The following is a 23,023-nucleotide window of genomic DNA, read 5'->3' as shown; positions in this document are numbered from 1 at the left end:
GGCAAAAATAAGGGGGTTTATTTACCCATGCAAATACATAACTTACTGTACAAACAGAACATAAATGCTGTAAAGGACCCAAAGCTGTAAAGGAATGTGAATCACTACCCACTTTCAAAAGCACTCTCAAAGAACACCTACGGGAGACTGCAATTCGAAACTGGCCCATGTAAATGTCCTAACCCAACCCCCTCCAATGTACAGTAAATGACCAAGTATGGTTGTCAATATTCCAATGTACAGTTTTGCTTGTACAGTTGTACAGTTTTTTTTTTGGTGAATTGCCCCTTTAATTCATTCAGCGCCAGCGTGTACCCCCATCTGTGCTGTCTATGGGCCAGCTTTTCGTGACCATTTTCGCGATATTTCATGAGCTTTGCGGAACTATTGTATATTCTATATTATAGCTATGGAGACAATAGTATGGCTAATTTGACAGAAACTATTTGTAGTACAACATGTAAAAAAGGGTTTGTTTCTACATACCTTTGTTCGTTCACAATTCCAATATAAACATTGCCTCGTTTCACAAAAATCCAAGCTGATTTCCTGGAACGCGAGTTACAGAACGTTTTCTGCAGGTATGCGTAAATCATGTTTTTTGCTGGCCTCAGCCTGAGACACATTATTACCAGGTCAAAGGTAAACACATGGCCTTGTTTCTTCACAAGGCCGGGGGGGGGGGAAGGGGGTCGTTTATCCGAAGCAGCGATCATATAAACGCATATTTTTATGATGGAGTTTCGGTAAAGTACTCGTAAAAAAGACGTTACCTTTGTTTTATATGTACTCCATTTCTCACATCGAGTCCAAACGTGTCTTGAATCAGAACAGGATCAATACATATGCCTTGAATGACTTGAATGACTTTTATTTATATAGCACCCTTCACAGCACAAATGCACAGGGTGCTTTACACTACAGCTTAACACTTTGATCGCCAGGGTTAAATTCATAATTTACCATCCCTCGCCAGCCCTATTTAACATGGAGAAGTTCCCCTTCTTTGCAGGGCTATAACTTTTTAAATTGTATTGCTAAATTGACATTACTATGGCCCATTCAACGTCCTATATCTATTGTTCAGGGTGTAGCAACGTTATACTTTTTCATTCACATATTCATACTAAAATACGGTCTAAAGTATAAGTATGTTTTTATCGTTTTCTGCAGCTTTCTCCAGAACTTGATTTATAGCCCCAAATGCATTAAATATTGATGATGAAATACAGTTTGATAGGAATCTGTGCGAGATAAAAAATTTCAACTGGACGTGCTTCTAGGAGTTACTAAGTATGATCTGATGTTGACCGGATGGGCGGGGGGTCGTTTATAATTCCGTGGCCAACGTTATATCATTCATCTAGTGTGGGTGATATGATCATTAGAGCAGTTAGTATCGAACGCGTTGACAAATAACGCTGGATCTTACCGTATCTTCCTCGCGCCGTTGGACGATGAGCGTGGAACTGAAATATTCCTATTATGGGATGTAGAAATATCCGATCCATTTCCAGGTTGTATAATAGTATATACGTCCAAATCATGTTGTTTATCGAGTTATTGGTAACGGATTGCTATCCGTTGTGATCAGCTCGAGTCCTGAGACTATTACCGAGTGATCGGACCGAATTGAAATGAGCACCAGCTTTCATTTCCTGTTTCTGCCCTGGGCGATCCGCCGATCGGCCACCAGATGGCGCTCTTGAACCGTTGGAGAGTTGAGAGGGGCTCAACAGTACATATCATGTCTCCGGGGGAGAAATATGATTTCGATCACAGATTTTTGAAATATTGATATCAAAGACGCTGCCCAGCGTCTTCGGCAGAATAAGCATGGCGGGGAAAGACGCTGCCCAGCGTCTTCGGCGATTAAAGTGTTAATATAAAAACACAATAAAACAAAATCAGAAATAAATGACAACAACAGACAGTAGTTAAAAAAGACAGCCTTCATCCGTCTACTTCATCTGCTCGGGCCAGACTATACCACGGAGCCAAATAGGTTTCTTCATCGGTCGATTTGATTATAGTTGTTTTACCAGTAGTGCTTGGTCCGACATAGTCCAACATCATAGTCTGGTGGAAACGCACTTTATCATCCATAATCATCATCCATAATCCGTTTTCTCTTCTTCATATATCCAATAGTTTGCTCGCCATTGCATTGCAGCCAGGTTACTATTGTGTGCTCGGGTCAGACTATACCATGGAGCCGAATAGGTTTCCTCATCAGTCGATTTGATTATAGTTGTTTTACGTTTTACCAGTAGTGCTTAGTCCAACAAACGCACCTTATCGTCCATAATCATCATCCATATAATCCATTTAGTCTTTTTTATAATATCCAATAGTTCGCGATTCTCGAACGTGTTCTGCTTACTGCTGCTCGCAAAGAGTACCTAGTTGTTTTGGGGGCTGTGGGCGCTGGCTGTGGGGTCTGTAATAGCTGGCCCATGTTCATAAGGTAGGCGATACTGCCACCTGGTGGATTTTGATCGTCATTGCAATTCCAACGTTATGCCCGGAGGCTCCGGGGGACTGTGTAGAACGGGGATCAAAGAAAAAATATCAAAGGATCTAAAAAACGAGTTTACTCATTATTGGCGCTCAACGCTTGGCGGCCAATAATGAGTTTATTCGTTATTGGCGCTGAATGAGTTAACATAAATGTAGGTCCTATTCAGTGCTGAGCTCCAAACACAAAGGTGTTTTGATTCGTCCTCCCCTGCTGGGCTCCAAATTGATAATGACAGTGTATGAGCTAATGACAGGGCATGAGATAGTCAGTGAATTGCATGCTTCACAGAACCTAGTGCTGTACATTCAGCGGCACCTGCTGCCGTTCTGGGGCGGAAGCTTTCTGCCTGCATCGCCACCATCTGAGCCTTCATTCAGAGTCCGTTGTTAGGGGAGGGGCTAGACTTCAGAGCGTTTCATATGATCATAAATTAAATGTAAAATGGAAATCACCTCACTTGTGCCAAAGAGGACAAAGCCAAAGTCAACAAACTGGAGTGAAAACAACACACATACGTATGCACACACACGCGCACTCATTTCCTGTAAAGCTCAATGTAAAAAAAAAAAAGAAAAAAAAAAGAAAGTGGAATAAAAATATTTTTATGAAATATACATGTACCTCCCTCCCCTTCAAACATAGTGAGTAATAAAACAAGAAATCACCTATTTAAAAGCAACTGTATTAGTCTTCATTAATATATTACAGCTACTTCATATATATATATATATACACACAGTATATATATTTTTTTCTTCCTTCATGTAATCTGTAGCTGCCCGATCCTGGGCTGCATTCCAATCAGTGAGTAGGGACCTGTGAATGGCACTATACAGGCAGGGTTGAGCATTTTCAGTGATCTACTGTAGCTTCCTGGTAGCAGATAACTGATTTCAGATTGTTTATGATTCAAAACAATGACATTTGCGTCCCCAGTGCCAAAAGATAGATTTTCTACAAAAATCTATAATGGGTGATCTCCACAAATTGGAATTGTGCCCTGGTTTTCGCTTTGCTACAGGGGAGAATAAGCTCATTCCAAGTTGTGATAGTGCGCCCCCTAGAGGTATTATACAGCACTGCCCTACACACACTCTGCATTCAGAGCACAGAGTGCAGGAAACACAATCTCACAATTCCATTTCAGCCGCAAGAAGCCCATTTCATCCTCAAAGCTGCCGAATTGGTTCAATCGCATTAGACGAGAGAAACTGCAACACACAACGGTAACAGAATAAGTGATGTGCTTTAGTCTACCGTCGTGGGCTGGTTGTGTTCTCATTCGACCTCTCCACCCAGCCATGATATCATCACAGGAATTAAGGTTCGGTATCCTGGATGAAACCTCGATCACCTGTCTATGAAATGAAAAAAATCAATAAAAAATAGAAAGATGAGGAGTGAAAATGAGACAAATGACAAATGAATATGATGGGTAGGCTACATTGGAAAGATATATTTTGGAAATATATTAAAGGTACAATATTTTCCAATTTCACCTGGATGAGGGAGGCAGGGAGGACGGCCAGTAAACCAAGGTCTTTAGGGTTGAGTTGAGTGATCTCCTGTACCCTGGATTCTCTCCTAGTCGGTCAATGGGAGTGGATTCATTCCGTCTGTGGGATTAGGTAGATTCTGATCCCGAGGACTAGGGGACATGTAGACTCCGACAGCAATCTCACATAATCATTATTATTCTTTTCATACATTTTATTATTACCTATTATGTGTGGATCTCTTCCAACTAAATAATTGTGTTTCAGGGACGTCTTTAGATCTATTTCTCATCATTTTACAGAAAATAACTAATACGGTATGTAACCCCCTGCCCCCTTAGTTTTACAGTAGAATGTAGATCTATTCAGACAATAAACTGGCCATATTTGGAGAAGATAAAGAATCCCATCCTTTGTTAACATTACATGAAGTGGGAATTCAATTCTTGGTTTTGGCATGAAAGAGATCAAAGCTGGCAACCATGAAATTCTACAAAATAACCCACATTAGACATAATATACACACGCTATGCGAGTTTGGGCAGAGCTCTTACTCTCTAGTAAAATGTTTGATAGATGAGAGGAAAAGGGGCAAGGAGACATTTACTAATATTAACTTTTTTTTTTACTGTAAACCAATGAAAAAATAAGGTCTGAAAGCTGCTAATAACAACAATGACAGCTCTGTGTGACCTGCCATGAAGAAAGACTTGTAGAAGACTTGGTCTGCATACATTTATTAACATTTCAATGTTTGAACAAACTTTTCTTTAATTATTATTATAATTTTTTTTGGTCAAGTTTGACAACTCCAAACCACAAACATTTCTTCAAACACTTGTATCTGTACTTCAATTACAGACTGGAAAAACAACTGGATAAACAAAAGACGCCACAACAAAAAAAGGAGCTTTGGCCACAAAAAGGCAACGCTTATATTCTAACTAACTTGTGTAGAACTGTACCTTTCTCACACGCAAGTGATGAGCTGTAGAAGATGAAGCGGTTGTACAAAAGCTAAGCATTACATGAATTCCTTAGTGGTTTACATTCATCACAAATGTACCATTTTTATCTAATGCAGTACAAAGTAGACCCCTTCAAATGTATCCCTTTGGAAACAACATTTGCCTAAAACGTAAAAAAAAGAAAAAGACATAATTAACTATTCTATTGGAGGGCATCGATCAGGCAAAATGGCGGTAAACTTTTTGACTACAAATGAGTCCCTTCATTAATCCACAACAATATGCATCAATAATTCTTTTTTTCTTTTTTAAACAACATTCATTTGATAAAACTAGATCCTCTATTGCCCTACTGAGCAAAACGCATCCGAACAAGGTGAACCTTTGCTGGAATAAAAAAAAAATAAAAAACCGTTGTCTCTGCTAGGCAGGAGCATGAGTCACGACACTGGTACAATCAGTGCTCGACCGTTTTTCAATGTAGTACCATGATGAGTGTGGGGGGGGGGGGAGCGAACAGGCCCCACCTTTCCTCTCAGGGCAATGAAGCCCTTTCTACATTAGCTATCTCCCTTGCATCTTCCTTAAGACTTCAAAGGGGAAAAAAACAAAAAAAAACATAACTTCCTGGTTGGCAATAGCAACCATGTCAGAATAGTACAAGTATAGTGTTATTTGCTTTTACAACCACATTGAGAATGGCTCAAATCAGACAAGAGGAAAAGTGAAAAGTGGTTAAGAGCAAAAACACATGATGAACAACATATTCTTGGGAGAGGAGCAACGCATGAAAGGTAAGTAAAGAGCAAGCAACTTCTCTCCGTGTGATTCTTAGGAGGGCTCGCTGATGTACAGAATCCTTACTGTGTGATTGTTAGGAGGGCTCGCTGATGATGATTCAGCTTATGATTTGTCAAGAAAAAAAAAACACATTTCTGTGAAACGTTCTCTACTTAAAAGAGTAGGTATCCCAATACACATTACACTCCCATTCAAACACTGACAACACAAGTCACTTCTCAAATATTCCCATCTAGCCTTCATTACTGCATGGATATTCAGATTCAGCTGCTTGAAGAAAAAAAACTCCTGTTACAGGTGGGTTGGGTGCAATGTGCTTCACATTGACACATAGTCATATATCAAAACAAAATGGTCAAACACAAGACTTTGGGGGGGGGATGCAAAAAACTAATGAACAGCCATGAAGGACGTTTCCTTTAAAAAAAGAAAAAAAAACGAACATAATACAAGAGCTCAGAAAGTGTACATGCTTTGAATCCTGTTATTTCACCAAACACAGCTCAACAATGTTTCCACAGATTACATCGCATTATTGATACTGGAAAACAGTACTTTTATCTTTCTTCATTTCAATAACATGGTCCTTCTGTCGTGATTGGCGTCTTATTCTAGAAGCGATCATTTCAAACTAAGTCGATTAGGAGTACGTCGTGTCTCTCTCTTGGTGATGTGCCTTCTAGATGGGAAGTCACGTCAAATCAAGTTTAGAACAAAGCATTAGTTGTTGTTATGGAAATAAGTCCTTCCTGAAAAGCTAGCTACTGTGTGTACGTCGTCACTTTTCACCGACACGGACGATAGCTCAGCTTTGTTAATGACTTCTAAATAGAGCTTTCCTCATTCTATATTAAGACTGGGTGAATAGGGAGAAAAGGCAAACAGTTCTAGCATAGTGACTAGTGTTTAGAATACGTAGAGGGGGGCATCACGGGATTGTACGCACACAAAAGGGGGCTAGAGAGAGGCGAATACTGACACACAACACAGATGAAACAAAAGGTCATATAGTGTACCATCGACAAACAGAGAGGAAGACGACCACAGAAACATGCCAACCGACACGGAGAGAGGCCTATAGCGCTACGGACTAATCGCCTCGTCTCTCAGCTGCTGACTGATGGCACAGCCATACAATGACTCCACAGATAATGGGGACAGAAAATAATTGTCATCAAAGATGCTAATTACAAAATATAGAAAGTCATTCATTAACATATATATATATATATATAAAAAAAGAAAGAAAAAAAAACATACAAAATATATATGTAAACTGATTACCGATAAAACATAAAAAAAAAAAAAAAAAAATGAAATCATAATGAGAGTACAAAATATTATAATAATTTTGTTTCGTTTTTGAAATACATCAACTGACTGCAGGCCAAACTGCAGTGTGCTGTTGCTGGATACAAAACTGACCACGGAGGAATGTCCACCAATCAAAAACACTTGAAGGCAGCCGAAGGTCAAGGGTCACGACGATGTCGTTCCTTTGGTGTCTTGAGCTAAAGTCGATGATGTCACCACTTTGGCACATTGACCTACTCCACTGAAATTCCTAAAACCCTAATCTCACTCGCTAAGTGCTTACATTTGGCTTTGGTACAAAATACATCTGTGCTTCGAGCTAATAGGAAAATGCATAGATCTATATCATTATTCCAATGTGAGGAATCAGGCTTTTTTCGCAAAAGTCTAGTATTGTTAAAGTGCAAGTCATTGATACAGCGGCATACTACGAATGCAGAAGGTATCAATGTGTAAAATGATTGTACTAATCATTCTGCCTGTTCCTTTCAATCAAAGTGGACAAAATACTGGACAGTACCCTTCCTTCATAACTACAAAATAGCCTTCATATATAGATGCTCCACATAGATTTCATGGCTCTACCTGGAGTGAACACTGAACTCACTTCCATCTGAGAAATCCCTTTTTTTCCCTTATTGGCACTTCAGGTTAAACTATGGCTTTTTGATATGGCAACACATTATTGAAACAGTCTTAGCTCAGCCTATGCTGGAGGGTGGAGGACCAGTAAGACTGGGCTCCTAAAGCCTTAAGAGAGAGGCACCAGAGGCTGGGTCTATGTGATGGGACGGTTTCTTTTTTCGGGGGGGGGTCTGGAGGTCTTGGAGCCTCCTACCATCGACCGCTGACACTGGCCATGTCAGCATGGAACTGGCGAGAGAGGCGGCCGCTGGCGCCACCTTCCAGGAAAGAGGACCTGATAGGCGGCGGCTCAAACAGCTTCCTCGGGTTCTTGTTCAGTTCTGTAGACCAAAAAGAAAGCCTTCATTAACATTAAAACTGTCCAATAACACGGTTGATTTCCTGCAAAGGAAATATGAATCCGCGGAGACTGACCCAGTGCCGACGCTGTAGTCGGCCCGACATAATCAAGAGGAAATTATTACCCTGGAGTTTACCGATGTTTCTCTCCTCACAGGCTTGATCAACAGTGACACGGAAACCTGCGTCAAAACGGGGCCCCAGAACCGGCTCGCGTTGACAAAACCTCCCCCCACTTTGTGACCCCTATTTTAACATGGCAGATCCCACAGAAGCCTCTGGACGCAATCATTTCAGAGTGCTCATGTGACTGCTGTATCTCTGCCCCTGCCAGCCAAAACCTTCAGTCTGATGCCCGGAGAGACTGGTAGCTCATTCCAGCCTCTCTTTTTACTGGCCCGCAGGCCAAGAAGTACAACCTGACTCCACTCAAGTTGCCGTGACTGGTACCGTTATTCTCTCCCTTTTAAAAATGGAGGTAAAGAAACAAAGGGAGACAGAGAAAGAGCGGCGAGAGGTGAGGGAAGTGCGTACATTCCCGTGTTCAGGCCCCCGTGAGTTATTGAGCAGCAGTGAAACGAACATTGGCTTAATTCTCTCTCTCTCTCAAAACTGAACACCCACAGTGCATCCATGACACGTGCGTCATTATTCCCAACGTTAGAAAGATAAAGTTAGGCATTGTTAACGTCGCCAGCTAATACAATGCCCAAAATATGACGTCTGTAATTAAGTGCAAAGTACATTATTCGCACATTCTGTGCAGCAGGACACGGGCGACTGCCAACAAAGAGAAACAGCTGGAACAACTGGAGCAATACCAATATGTTCATCTGATCAGAATGTGGACGTCTGAATCCCATTTAGCCCACTCCTTGGGGGTATTAATTACAGTTGGTACGAAAGTTAAATTTGCCTCAACTGCAAGGCTCGGGGGAAGACACTGCCCGGAACTATCGCTGCCGTAGCTTTTTCCATTGGGTTTATCTTATCAGGAGGGGAAACCCTTGCGAGTATGGGGAGAACATGCAAACTCCTTTGCCGAATGTCTTCCCCTCCTCGGTCCCCCATTTCCTCCTCCTCTCCCTCTCTCTCTCTACCGGACTGCCCGGTAGTACAAACCAATACAAATCTACAAAAACATATATATAAAAAAAAATAAAGAAGAGATCACTTCTTCAGTTTGGGGTTTTTAGACAAGAGGCAGAGTACAGTAGGCAAGTGGCAAGCTGTTTTTGACAAGGCTTATTGTGTACGTAGCTGGCTGTGCATGCGGCAGGGCCAGGCATAATAGAGGGGCGCTAATCAAAAGCATTATAAGCCAATTTCACACTGCCTCAAAACAGGAGTGTGTTGGCAAGGCGTCCGCTTTCTGAAAACAGCCATTCTCTGAACAGCACACCCGTTTCAGCCAGATCCCCCATAGTGCTGGAGGAGGCCTCGGAGAGAGAGAGGGAGGGGGTGTTAAGAGAGTGCAGGATGCTGGGCTTTGACTGGCACACATTCGGAGACCCGTGTGGATGTGTGAGCGTGTGTGTGTGTGTGGTATGCATGCGTGCACATATATATTCATACCCGCGCGTACACAAAGACATACTGGTTTGCTCTCTTTCTATTGATTAATACCTGAGATGGCGAGCAGCATTTTCCTGCGGGCTCCGAAGGTAGTGATGCCTAGTTCCTTCAGGTCCTGGTCTGTCAGAGTCAAGAAGGTCTGGAGGTCGATCTGGAACAACACCACAACCACATGGTGAACATTATTACTACCACACACAGGACAATGCCGAGAGCTGGGCTCGAACCCAGCGTCTCCTGCACTGGTAGCGAGCGCCTTGGCCACTGCGCCACTTAGCCGCCCAGCAGGCTTTTCCTAATCTCAAGCAATTGCCTCATTACTGTCATTAGTTTAGATAGTTGTAGTTGCATACTGCCTGCTCAGAGAGAGAGAGAGGGAGAGAGAGAGAGGGAGAGAGAGGGAGAGAGAGAGAGAGAGAGAGAGAGAGAGAGAGAGAGAGAGAGAGGGAGAGAGAGAGGGAGAGAGAGAGAGAGAGAGAGAGAGAGAGAGAGAGGGAGAGCTCTTTTTATTTTAAGCTCGTCTAGCAAGTTTTGTGCCCACACGATTTGGTTAGTTTGGATGGACGTGCTGTGCTCAGCGGTCAAGCGGTCAAGCCTCCAGGCAGAGAGGAGAGAGAGAGAGAAGCAGATGTGCAGAGGCAGATGTGCAGAAGCAGATGTGCTAATTTCGGAAGACAGGCGGATGTGTGATACTAATAAAAAGGGCTACTGCCCTCTCCAATTTCCTAACACATCATTACAGTTCCGACATTGAACATTTTACCAGGTCCGAATGATCTTTCAAACAAAAAAAGTGACGGCCCTATTACCACGCCGAGCAGGGGTGTAAAAAGTACCCAGAAATTATACTTAAGTGAAAGTATGGGTACCGTCTCAAAATCTGACTCAAGTAAAAGTCAAAGTATCTGGCTAAAAACACACTTGAGTAAAAGTAAAAAAGTCCTACTTTTAAATGTACTTAAGTACTAAAAAGTAAAAGTACATTTCCATAACTGTTTCCATCGTGGGCCAAGTTTTCATTTGCACCAGGTGAGTTAGTTGAAGAGGTGAGCCAATTAGTGAAATCATCAGCTGGTGTTTAGGCAAGGCTGGAATGAAACCAAGCATACACTCTGCCCACAATGGAATGTGTTCTGCGATAGACAATGCTGAAATGAAAGCTAGTCTTGCACAAGGACCAATCAGCATGGGTATGGGCGGGTTCATTTTCCATTGATGGGGATTTGATTGGCTGTTTACCTGCGGTTGCAGGATTAATAATGTTAACCTTAGTTCGGCCAGATAAACAATTAAAATATACTAATTAAAATGGTTGGACCTGTGAGATTTGTACTTTGTACTTTGTAGGTCTGCATTTTAAATGTAAGGAGTAAAAAGTATGTTTTTTTTCTCTGAAATGTAATGGAGTAAAAGTAAAAAGTATACAAACCTAATAATACTCGAGTAAAGTACAAATCCCCCAAAACAGTACTTAAGTATTGTAACGAAGTACAATTACTCAAGTACTTTACACCCCTGACGCCGAGGCAAGCTATCCAACTATAAACCAGTTGCTATTGTGAATCGTTTACTAATAGATCACCACGGTTATTCACCGGCTAAACTAGGCCAGTTGCTATGGGAGATGAGTAACCCAGGGAGTTAGTGATGCACGATATATCGGCCGCTGATATAATATCGGCCGATATGGCCGTTTTTTTACACATGGGTATCGGTCCGATATCAAGATTGGGCCGATATTAATTATTTTTTTTATCTTTTTTTTTTATTTATTTATTTTTTACATGTTTTGGTCTTAAATTGTTTCAAATTATCAGTAATTTCTGAAAATAATTGACAAAAGTAAAAAAAAAAAAAAAAAAAAAAAAAAAAAAAATGCGTTTTGGAAAATAGCTCTTTATTTGATTATCATAAAAAAGTGTTTTCTATACAGAGATATCGACATCGGTAAATATCGGTATCGGCCAGAACAGCAATATTAATATCGGTTATCGGTATCGGCCACACTTTTCACATCAGTGCATCACTACAGGGAGTATACTTCCTCAGGTTCAACTGGGACCAGACGGCATGCTACTAGCTGAAGTGAGGTTGTGAGTGTGGTGGTGGTGGTGGTGGTGGCGCGGGGCTATACCTCCTGCTGCTGGAAGACGTCTGTGTATTTCCCGAGGCCCAGCTTGCTGAACAGCTCCGGCAGGTCCGAGCCTTTCAGGGACGTGTTGAGGCTGCAGCCGTTGCTGCCGGCCACCGAGGAGATGCAGTCCATGTAGCTGCTGCTGCTCAAGTAGTGCTCAGCAGCTGCACCAGAGGAGAGAGGGACACACAACCACAATGTAAACAAGGGAAGAAAATCATCCCATAAGAGTTTATAATGAACTTTTTATTGTTTTATTATCCGTTTATTGTTTTTTCCCCCCCAGTGCAACCAACATTCTCTTTCTCCTATTTTTTCTCTGATTTTCTCCCCGTCCCAATTTAGACGTTGTGCCAATAGACCTATCTCAAACCCTGCCCTCTTTTCTTGATCCTCCAATCACAACTATCGCTTACCTCGGACAAACTTTGTTTGAGTAAGCGACAGTGATTGGAGGATCAAGAAAAGAGGGCAGGGTTTGAGATAGGTTCATTCCCCCCCTCCCCTACCTGGTTGTTGTACGCATGTTCTCCCACGAGTCGGTACAAGGGTGTCCTGATGTCGAACGCACGCTTCCTCCGAGACGTGCGCCGTCAAGCCAGTGACGCCTTTTTTCACTTGGCAGCGAGGACTCTCATTGGTGGAGTGTAACGCGTGGGAGGGCACGCTATCTCCACCAAGTCCTGCCCCGCTGAGCAAGCGCCGAGACCTGATTTTTCTAACCATATCAATACATTCTTTTTTTGATCCACTTTTTCTCCTCCTATTTTTCGTGTATTTTCCTCCCATCCCAATTTAGTCGTTATGCCAATTCCCCCCTCCCCTTCCTGGTCGTTGCGCGCATTTGCCCCCTACTTGCCGGTCTAGGGAGCCCTGAAGTCTATCACATGATTCCTCCGATACATAGGAGACAGCCAGCAGCCTCTTTTCACCTGGCAGCGAGGACTCTCATTGGGTGAGTGTAACGCGTGGGAGGGCACACTACCTCACCCAGATCCCTTCCTCGCTGTGCAGGCGCCCTGACCGACCTGTAGGAGTCGCTGTTTACAACGACCATATTACCACCCACCGGCTTCCCTCCCGCTGACACTGCCAATTGTGTCAGTATGACGACCGGCCAAGCCGGAGGCACCGCTGACAGCTGGATTCGATACCAGTGTCTCTGCGGTGGTAGACAGACGCTTAGTCCGCTGCGCTACCCGGCCGCGATATATCAATACATTCTTGAAGAGTGTCAGATCTGAAGATGGAAAATAAAGTACATGGAACTTTTTTAACTCAATGGACGCCAGACCCGAGATTTCTCTGGTTTTGGTCGTTTATTCCTTTATTTTTTATTCATTATTCATCCAGGGACCTTGGTGTTACTGTAGCCGGTGTGATCTTACTCTGCATTGGGTTTTCGATTCGACCCCTGTTAAGTGGGAGTTGAACCCCGGTCTCGGAGTTCAACTCCGAAGTTGAACCCCGGTCTCCCGCGTCGCGGGCGGCATCACAGACCACTATACCAAGAGGTGAATTCACTTCTTGCTATTGGGTCTGGATGCCTCTGGGGAGTGAGTTTACTTGCAGTACCGCTTAACGTCCACAGCCACTTCACTTAATGTCCCTCGTGACTGTGGATAGACTGTGGTACCTCCGTTACACTCACCCCCCTATAACCCGACTATACTCGGGTATGGCGCTGAATGAGTTAAGGGAAGTAGCACTGACCAGACTTGTTCTGCTTCCTCTTGGGACTGCCGACGACAGGACCCATCGGGGGGAACTCTGCATGACAAGGCAGAATGCCGCCTAGGCAGTTCCTATCTCGCCAGTTGTCGGAGTCGCTGCCATTCCCCACGCCCTCGCGGCTGTTGGAGCGTGAGAGCGACAGGGGGGAACCCTGGAAGGGAACAGATTGAGGTTATAGTGGTTCTGTTCGGGAATAGTTAAAATGGGGGACCCTGATGTAAACAAGACGAAAGTATTTCTCTGGTCCGCATCCCCTTAACAATTGTGTGTATTGAGCCGTACTGTATTGTACCCATTCTGCAATCTGTTAATAAAGTTTTCAATCAATCAATCAATCAATCAATATGCTTGCAATACGTTTACATGAAATTTAGATCTAAATCACATACTCGTCAACCCAGCGGAGAGCAGGCCCTGAATGAACTGCATAAACTATTTCCTTCAATATTTCTTCAGTTTATCTCGAGTTGGGCAACAACACTACAGTTGAAAATGGTTGAGGAGATAGTGTCTGCAGTTCACCACTAGGTGGCGTCGTCCGGCAGAGTTCCTCAGTGGGCCGATGTGGCCGAGCTCTCGAGACACGGAACACGTCGGTGGGTTTTTATGTCCGATTATCATACGTCACGTATTGCATCTTTTTTTTTTTTTACTTTATTTTTTAGCGTTTATCACTTATTCCTGGTCAAACATGACCGACAGATACAGTGAGGGTGAAACGGGAGAGAGAGCAGGGGAAGACATTTGGAAAATGACGGCGGGTCCGGGAATCGAACTCGGGTCAGCCGATCCGCGACGCAGCGCGGTACATGGTGTGCTACTGGAGCGCCCCACGTATTGCATCTTTATATGTGGTATATAGCTGTACTCTCAATGGTAACGTCTCCCCAATATAATAGATCAAACACATGATATTGATACTAAGGCTGTCAAAGTTAACGCAGTATTAACGCGTTATCGCCCGATTCTAGTAACAGCACTTTTTTTTTTTACTCACGATTAACTTTTAAGAATTTTAATTTTTTTTTACTAGACTTCACTCGGGTGTATTATTGATGCTCTCATTGATACTATGTTTGTTTCTGAAGTGTGTGTGTGAGAGATATATATAGAGAGAGAGCAGTGGAGGCTGCTGACCAAGCACAAATTATTATATTATATTATATATTAAATAATATTTTTAAAACATCCCCCACTGTGTGTCAGTGGTCAGTGGACACAGATGAAAACATATTAACATTAGATGACAGCGGACCTGACCAGATGAAAACATATTAGGTGACAGCGCACCTGACCAGATGAAATCATATTAGGTGACAGCGCACCTGATCAGATCAAAACATTTTAGGTGACAGCGCACCTGACCAGATCAAAACATATTAGGTGAAGGTGACAAGGAAGCCACAGACTCATACCCCCCCGACACTCAACTAACCGCCTCGGACAGTCCTTCATACCAGTGGCCATCAGGCTCCACAACAGTGGGCAGCGACTGCTGCCAGACATCGACCTAGAACTAATAGGAACCCAAGTAGGACAATAACACTACCTTATGCATACTGCACCTTATGTGGATACTGTGATACTGTGAATATTTCAGTTAGTTAGATAGTAAATTATATTGACCTATTTGTTTACACTGCTTGTGTTGTTTTCACTACCTGTACCCCCCCCCCCCCTTCCCCCATGCTGCTATGATGCCTGAATTTCCCCAAGGGGATCAATAAAGGAATATCTTATCTTATCTTAAAAGGAAAGATGAAATTACCTACCTGGGTTCCATCCTATAGAGGCAAATCTTTCCTGTGACAAAATGGGATCCAATGTAATAAAACTAAGTCAACCAACGAACTAGATTCCTGTACCGGATCTCCTCTCTGGTAAACAAGAATACCTTGAAGACTCTAACAGGAGCACTCATTCAAGGGTACTACGACTATGCTTGCACCTCATGGTACCAAAGCACCTCAAAGGCACTAAAAACAAGATTACAAACATCACAAAACAAACTGGTCAGACTACTGCTTGACCTTACTCCTAAAACCCACCTCACCCCTGTCCACTTTGACAACCTAGGATGGCTTAGAGTAGTAGACAGAGTACAGCAACTTGCAATGGGCCTGGTCTACAAGATACACTACACCACTAAGATACCCATGTGAATGTCGAAATACTTCCCAAAGGTCAGTGAATACCACGACCACAACACCAGAGGGAGTTCCACAAATCATGTTCAACCCAGATAAAATAATAATAAAAAAAAAAAAAAAAAAAAGTTTTTTTTTATAAAAGAAAATAGTCATAACTTAGAAATTAGATTGCATAGGTCTATGAATCGATATCGCGATTCTGTTTCGATTAATTGCCCAGCCCTACAGTGTGTACAGTAAGTTAGCTTGGTGATTATCATTGTGATGTAGGCTAAGCTGCCTAGCTACTGTTAGCATACAAGCACTGTAGCCTACTTACTTTTTCATCCACAACGTTTTTTCTGATCCAGATGCATAAATCCACTTCTTCATGTTGCTCAGTTGCTGGTTTATACTTCGGTCCTAATGTTGGCGCAAAGTTTAATTTAGCCTGACTTGTTATAGCTGTACAGCTTACTAACTACTAAACAACAACTTTCTCATAGTCTCAACTTTCACATAGTCAAAATGGGTCCAGCTGCATGTGAGGAGGATAGGTTTAGCTCGGGCCAATCTCAAGTTTCTCAAGTTTCTTTATTAGTTGTCATACAGAAGTACAGAATACTTTTATACAAAATGCTTCTTTATGTTACATTTTGTATAAAAGTATTCTGTACTTCTGTATGACAACTAATAAAGAAACTTGAGAAACTTGAGATTGGCCAAAGCTAAACCTATCCTCCTCACATGCAGCTGGACCCATTTTGACTTTGCAATGCAGAAATCTCTGATTGGATTTGCAAGGCTGCCAATCATATTCAACCTCCGTGTATTGGATGTCAAGGGCTGTCAATCAATCAATCCTCCATTCAATGGCAAGAGTTTAACTGCACAGACCGTTCTTAGATGAAGTTAATAGCCTATTTTGATTCGCTGTTATTTATTATTTATTTAACAATGGGTCACACCTGTGAAGTTTTCTTCACGAATAATTACTGCAGGCAATACTGCAGTGCAGGCCTGCTCAGAGCTGTCAATTTTGGCCATTTTTGAAGAAAAAAAAATTCACTGGAATTTTTTTTACAGAGGAAAACATTTATAATAAAAAAAAATAATAATAATAATTAAAAAAAAAATATATATATATAGTTTTTTTTTTTTATATAGGTATATGTAAATTAATAATAATGATGAATTATGAGTGAATTTGTGTTTCACGTGTTGTCATAGAGAAACCTCCACTGAGAGAGAGGGGGGTGAGAGAGCTGGGAGAGTGTGTGTGTGTGAGAGAGAGAGAGGGGGGTGTGAGTACTCAGCCCTTGTGTGCGTGAATGTAACAAGTTCCTAACGTTTTCTTTCCCCTATTATTTCATGCACACTTTATTCATTGTTTTAAATTATTATTATTTTATTTTTTATTATAGTTATTTTGTGCATCACTCTGTTTTGAATTTGATGCAAATTTGCAATGCATGAGGGTCATCCTTTTGTGTTAAATGGCTGCATAAAGCAAGCATTTGTTGACTCTCATGTTGATAAGAGTATTAAAACTTGGAACTTGAAAAAGATCTGTTTAAGGTAGATACATTTTTTGTTTGTTTTCTTTTAATTAATTTGCGATTAATCACAAGTTAACTATGGACAATCATGCGATTAATCGCGATTAAATATTTTAATCGATTGACAGCACTAATTGATACATATATTCTCTAATGATACACACGCACTACATGACTACGTGCAATTCGTCAGATCGCTTCACTCTTCACACAAAAACAACTTTCTGTCTTGTTGCAATTGGGAATTGCGAGTGGAAGGAAACCCAGTAGGCTGTAATCATGTAGTCTGAACTTCGCTTAAGAAAATTATGGGGAAGCTATACAAAGGCTTAATTACCTCAAAAGTGGTGCTCATGCTGGGTTTATACGGGACATGGTTGGCCCTGCGCAGCTCCTTGATGGTCTCTGCTGGCATAGACTTGGAGAATCCCAAACCGCTCCATGTGTTGGTGGGGGTCCGCACCTCAGTCACCACCGGCTTCTTCAACATGGCTGGAGGGATGAACGTCACACACGCACAGGCAATTTACATTCCCTTTCAAGACAATATTGTACAAGCTATGGTAAGATCTTCTACAGTAATATACATTTGATAGCTACGAGAAAGAGCAGCTCTTACCTTTGGTTGCCAACAGCTTTTTCTGCTCATAGTCAAAGGCCTGAAAAAAGAAATACTGGTTATATATGCGTGTGTGTGTGGGTGTGTGTGTGCGAGTGTGTGAGTGAGTGGGTGAGTGGATGGGTGTGCGTTTGTACCTGCATGTTGGCGAAGGAGGACTGGATCCTCTCCCGCTCGCTCTGCAGCGCTGCCCTCTCCGCTGCCCGCTCGCTGCCAGGGGCCCTCTTATCCGCCACGGGACTGTCTGACGAACTGGACTCTGCGTCAGACAGCAGGCAGTCGGAACTGATAGGAGACGGGAGAGATGCAAAACAATTGCATCAGAATCACGATTGTGTGAAGAATTACCAATATGGAACCAGCCAAACAAAACATTGGAACCCGCCAAACACAGACTAGAGTATTTGTCTGGAAAGTCCCTTCACAGCCTTTATTGCCTCAGTCTGATTTCCTTTCTAATTGTATGTAATTATTTGGATTCGTCAGGGCTGAAAAACAATCGCTAATTAATTTTGACTAGCAGGTAAAGTACTGTAATCCAAAATACATTTTGACTAGCAGGCAAAGTACTGTAATCCGGCACGGATCCGGTAAAGACGGCAGGGTGGTGTAGTGGTTAACACTGTCGCCTCACAGCTAGAAGGTCCAGGGTTCGATTCCCGCTTGGGGACCAGGGCCCTCATTCATCAACGTGTGCGTAGAACATGTTCTATTTCCACACGTAAGCACAGAATTTAGAATGAGTGTACGCACAGGAATATTGGGATTCATCAACCGTGCGTACACAGGTCCTATGCTCCTCCGTGTTGATGAATACCACTTTGTTCTACCGTCAATGCTCGTGCATGATTATCCATATATGGTCATGAAAGTGAGGATACACCCCCCATGGGATGTGAAATAATGGACTGACCCGAGCGGAACTCTGAGAAGCTTCACGGAGATTTTTCACTGCTGTCGAACCAAGAAGACACAACGCGCGTGTTTATGGGATAAATAAAAGGCGGACTTGTAAACGGTGATGTCAGATATCAACGGCTCCCTAAGACCATTGCTGCAATTCTGCCTGGAGAGCTCAAAATACTAATAAAGACCGTTCGTTGACCACTGTTTGGCGTTGGTTGTGTGTCATTATAACCGTGCTGTAATATGAATGCCTTTATTAGTTGTGTTCGATTGGCTATATGATTTTTAGAGGCATCTATTTTGTTGTCGGTATTACCGACAACAAAATAGATGCCTCTAAAAATCATATACTATTAGGTAGCCTATATGAATTACATATAATAGCAGCCATAGCCTACATTATGCAACAGTAACTTGCGCATACCAGTGTATGCGACGGACCAGTGTATACCTTGTATCATATCATATTCATATAATAGTTTACTCTATCAGCATACCAGCATGTAATATGTTCTTTGTTAGAACTCAACTCGTTCGACAGGCTGACAGACGTGTACACTTACGGTGATGTCGGATATGATATCTATTAACCATTGCTGCCTGGGCAGTGCAAACACAAAGACCGCGCTGGAATATGACTGCCTTTTCCCGTGTTGTTTGATTAATACCCAGGGATTAAAGTTCTCCTCAATTTTATTCCAAATCGCGATGGATCTTCCGTCAATTTTCTACCTGCTGCATATGATTTCTAGAGGCATACTACAATCTATTTTGATGTCAGTATTGGGTAGCAGCCTATATAAACAATAATACGAGAGCATATACAAGAACAATGAATCTCACTGCATGTATGATGTAGCCTGCCTTTCAATACATGAACTTGAATTCCATCATGTTTGTGTGCGGGACTCACAAGGCTGTTGTCACAATGGGTGGTACCGGTACAGTAATAATAACAGTCCACACAATATCACGATGGACCATGCCATAGCCTATGTTCTATTAGGACATGATCTGTGACGACAAATGTTCTAGAATGTTTGATTAAGATATCATACTCTGACAGCATGCCTATGATCAACAAAAACGCGAACTTGAATCCCATCATATACATAGTCTGTCCACTATCTGGTGTCATTGCAATGCGTTTTCTATTCTTTCTTATGCAGTAAAAAGGGGGAAGAACACTATATCGCTTCGAAACTCCACTTGTTTCGTTTAACGTAAAGCCTTTTAAATATAATCAAAACGTTCCTGTGTTTCTGCGGTCTGTGCGCAAAATAATAACGAGTTGAGATACGCGGAGCGCAGTCAGTCAGTAGCCTACACCCCGTATATTCCGATAACGCTATATAAACCATGCTGCATTCATTCTGAGAGAAAGATCTATTATTCCAAATGCTATTTATAGGGTTTTGACCATAATTACACTACTGTTGCTATTTTACAATGAACTATAATGAATTACGGTTCATACAGAAGTTCTGTGACCAATGATAAGTTCTGTATGAACCGTAATTCATTATAGTTCATTGTAAAATAGCAACAGTAGTGTAATTATGGTCAAAACCCTATAAATAGCATTTGGAATAATAGATCTTTCTCTCAGAATGAATGCAGCATGGTTTATATAGCGTTATCGGAATATACGGGGTGTAGGCTACTGACTGACTGCGCTCCGCCAGTGTTGAAACTAATGCACATAAGCTCATTTCCTTGTTGTAATAATATATTCTACCACTGGGCGTCAGCTAAGTGTGCTCAGAGCTTTGCGTAGACATAAGCACAAAGTCAAGTTCAAGTTGAAATTGATGAATCCCACTCTTTGCTTAGAAATGATCGTACGCACAGGGTAAGCACAAATCTGTGCGTAAGACACGTTGATGAATGAGGGCCCAGGTTTCCACATTGCCTGGTACCCAGGTGGGGTATCTCCCAGGCCTTTCTGTGTGGAGTTTGCATGTTCTCCCCGCGCTCGCAAGGGTTTCCCCCCCCCGATAAGATAAACCCAATGGAAAAACATGCACAACAGATCGCTAACACTGTCGCGTTCCCTGACGAAGACGCACAGGAGCACTTGGATTGGTCCCCGGGGGCGTGGCCCCACGCCGAAGCCCCTATCCGGCTGCCCTTGGGGGGGGGGAAGGACGACGGGATGGGTCAAGCGCAGAGACTCGATTTCATTGACACATTTGTGTGTGTTCCTGTGTGTGCCGGCCATCGCATGTGTGTGTCACTGCATGATGACTAAAGACTTCTTCAAAAGTCCAGTTATTATTATTTATAATCCTCAAAAAAAGATATACTGGCAAGTGTTTTGTTTATAGTCAGGATGTGAGTGTGTGCACGTCTGCACAGAAACTTGCCACTTCTTGTTGACAATGATGTTGTTGATCAGTACGAGTATTTTTTCTCTCAGCACAATGTTATATTGTTATACCTATACAAGCTGACGGAAGACACCTGAAATGTACAGACGGGAGCTCGACCCCACGGACTTTGCAGTGGTTTGTGGCCGACTCTCCGGAGCTACAGTACGAGCGACAGCATGGATTGTGTGCCGAGAAAGGACTCTTACCGATCGACAACATCACCGGTATGTATAATAATATATAATATATAATATTATATAATAATGCAGGACATAATAATGACATCTCCTTAGCAAACGACCTCAATACCTTCTATGCGAGGTTTGATGCTGGTAATAACAACACCAGCTCACAAGCCTCGGCAATGGGGGGGGGGGGGTCGGCTGCTGATGGAGGCGCAGTGTTCAGGGTAACAGAGCATGAGGTGAGGCGGACCTTTAAAAAAGTGAATATCAGGAAGGCAGCAGGTCCGGACGGCATCCCCGGCCGCGTCCTAAAAGTCTGTGCCGACCAACTGGCCCCAGTATTCACTGACATATTTAACCTGTCCTTAGAACAGGCTGTCATCCCCACCTGCCTGAAGAAGTCCACTATTATCCCTGTACCCAAAAAATCCAAGCCTGCTTGCCTCAACGACTACCGCCCTGTAGCTCTCACCTCCATAGCCATGAAGTGCTTTGAGAAGCTAGTAAAGGGCTACATCTGCTCCTCCCTCCCCATCAACATGGACCCCCTGCAATTTGCATACCGCCCCAACAGGTCCACGGAGGACGCCATATCCCATGTGCTGCACACAGCAGCATCACACCTGGACAAGAGGCAGGGGAACTATGTGAGAATGCTATTCATCGACTACAGCTCGGCATTCAATACCATAGTCCCCTCCATACTCATAGCCAAGCTCAGGGACCTGGGCTTGGGCTATGACCTCTGCCAGTGGGTCTTGGACTTCCTGACTGGCAGACCCCAGGTGGTGAGAGCAGGCAACTGCACCTCCTCATCCATCACCCTCAACATAGGGGCCCCCCAGGGCTGTGTTCTGAGTCCCCTCCTCTACTCCCTGTACACACACGACTGTGTGGCTCAGCGGAGTAGCAATACAATCGTCAAATTTGCTGACGACACAGTGGTGGTGGGCCTGATCTCTGCCAACGACGAGAGGGCCTACCTGGAAGAGGTCAAGGTCCTGGCGGGATGGTGCCAGGAAAACAGCCTCTCCCTGAACGTCAGCAAAACAAAGGAGATGATTGTGGACTTCAGGAGGTCGGGGGTCAAGGACTACAGCCCCCTCAGCATCGACGGGGCACCGGTTGAGAGAGTCAACAGCTTCAAGTACCTCGGAGCCCACATATCCGAGGACTTGAAATGGACCATACACATTAACAGTGTGGTGAAGAAGGCACGACAACGCCTCTACTTCCTCAGGCGCCTAAGGAAGTTCCAAGTCAGCCAGAAGATCCTTAAGAACTTCTACTCATGTACAATAGAGAGCATCTTGACCGGCAACATCACCTCCTGGTTTGGGAATAGCACTGCAAAAGACCAAAGCAGACTACAAAGAGTGACACGTTCAGCCGAACGCACAATTGGAGGGGGGCTCCCCACCCTCCAGAACATTTACAACAAGCGTTGCAAGGGGAAGGCTAAGAGAATTATTAAGGACTCGAGCCACCCGAACAACTGCCTCTTTGAACTGCTGCCGTCAGGCAAGCGACACAGGAGTCTCAAGGCGAGCACAGAAAGACTCAGAAGTAGCTTCTATCCCCAGGCCATCAGGCTGCTAAACGAACAATGAATGAACACTACACAACAACAACCACCAAACACACATAGCACACACATCCACACGCACACACTCACTTTAAACAAACACACTGTAGCACCCACTACACACACTTTATAGCACACACC

At 43.1% G+C, this 23,023-nt stretch overlaps 1 protein-coding gene across 5 annotated transcripts in view; it reads right to left on the bottom strand.

The window, feature by feature from the left end:
- Nucleotides 1–4,747: 4,747 nt before the first annotated feature.
- The window catches only part of bicc1a (BicC family RNA binding protein 1a), a 189,579-nt gene continuing 171,303 nt past the window's right edge, over nt 4,748–23,023 (bottom strand). For 2 of the 5 annotated variants that reach the window (XM_084321716.1, XM_084321718.1), the window contains exons 15-21: nt 17,972–18,119; nt 17,835–17,889; nt 17,553–17,707; nt 13,507–13,678; nt 11,794–11,957; nt 9,711–9,810; nt 4,748–8,065 (exon numbers count right to left, since the gene is read on the bottom strand). In XM_084321716.1, coding sequence (XP_084177842.1) covers nt 7,935–8,065; nt 9,711–9,810; nt 11,794–11,957; nt 13,507–13,678; nt 17,553–17,707; nt 17,835–17,889; nt 17,972–18,119 — 925 coding nt within the window. In that variant the 3' untranslated portion in view covers nt 4,748–7,934. Of the gene's footprint in view, nt 8,086–9,710; nt 9,811–11,793; nt 11,958–13,506; nt 13,679–17,552; nt 17,708–17,834; nt 17,890–17,971; nt 18,120–23,023 lie in introns of all 5 variants that reach the window. The other 3 variants (XM_084321717.1, XM_084321719.1, XM_084321720.1) reach the window with 2 other exon arrangements.

This window comes from Notolepis coatsorum, assembly GCF_963971535.1.
Source record: "Notolepis coatsorum genome assembly, chromosome: 9".
Classification (NCBI taxonomy): domain Eukaryota; kingdom Metazoa; phylum Chordata; class Actinopteri; order Aulopiformes; family Paralepididae; genus Notolepis; species Notolepis coatsorum.
The sequence above is the reverse complement of the archived record's forward strand: the minus strand, read 5'-3'. Positions and strand labels throughout refer to the sequence as shown.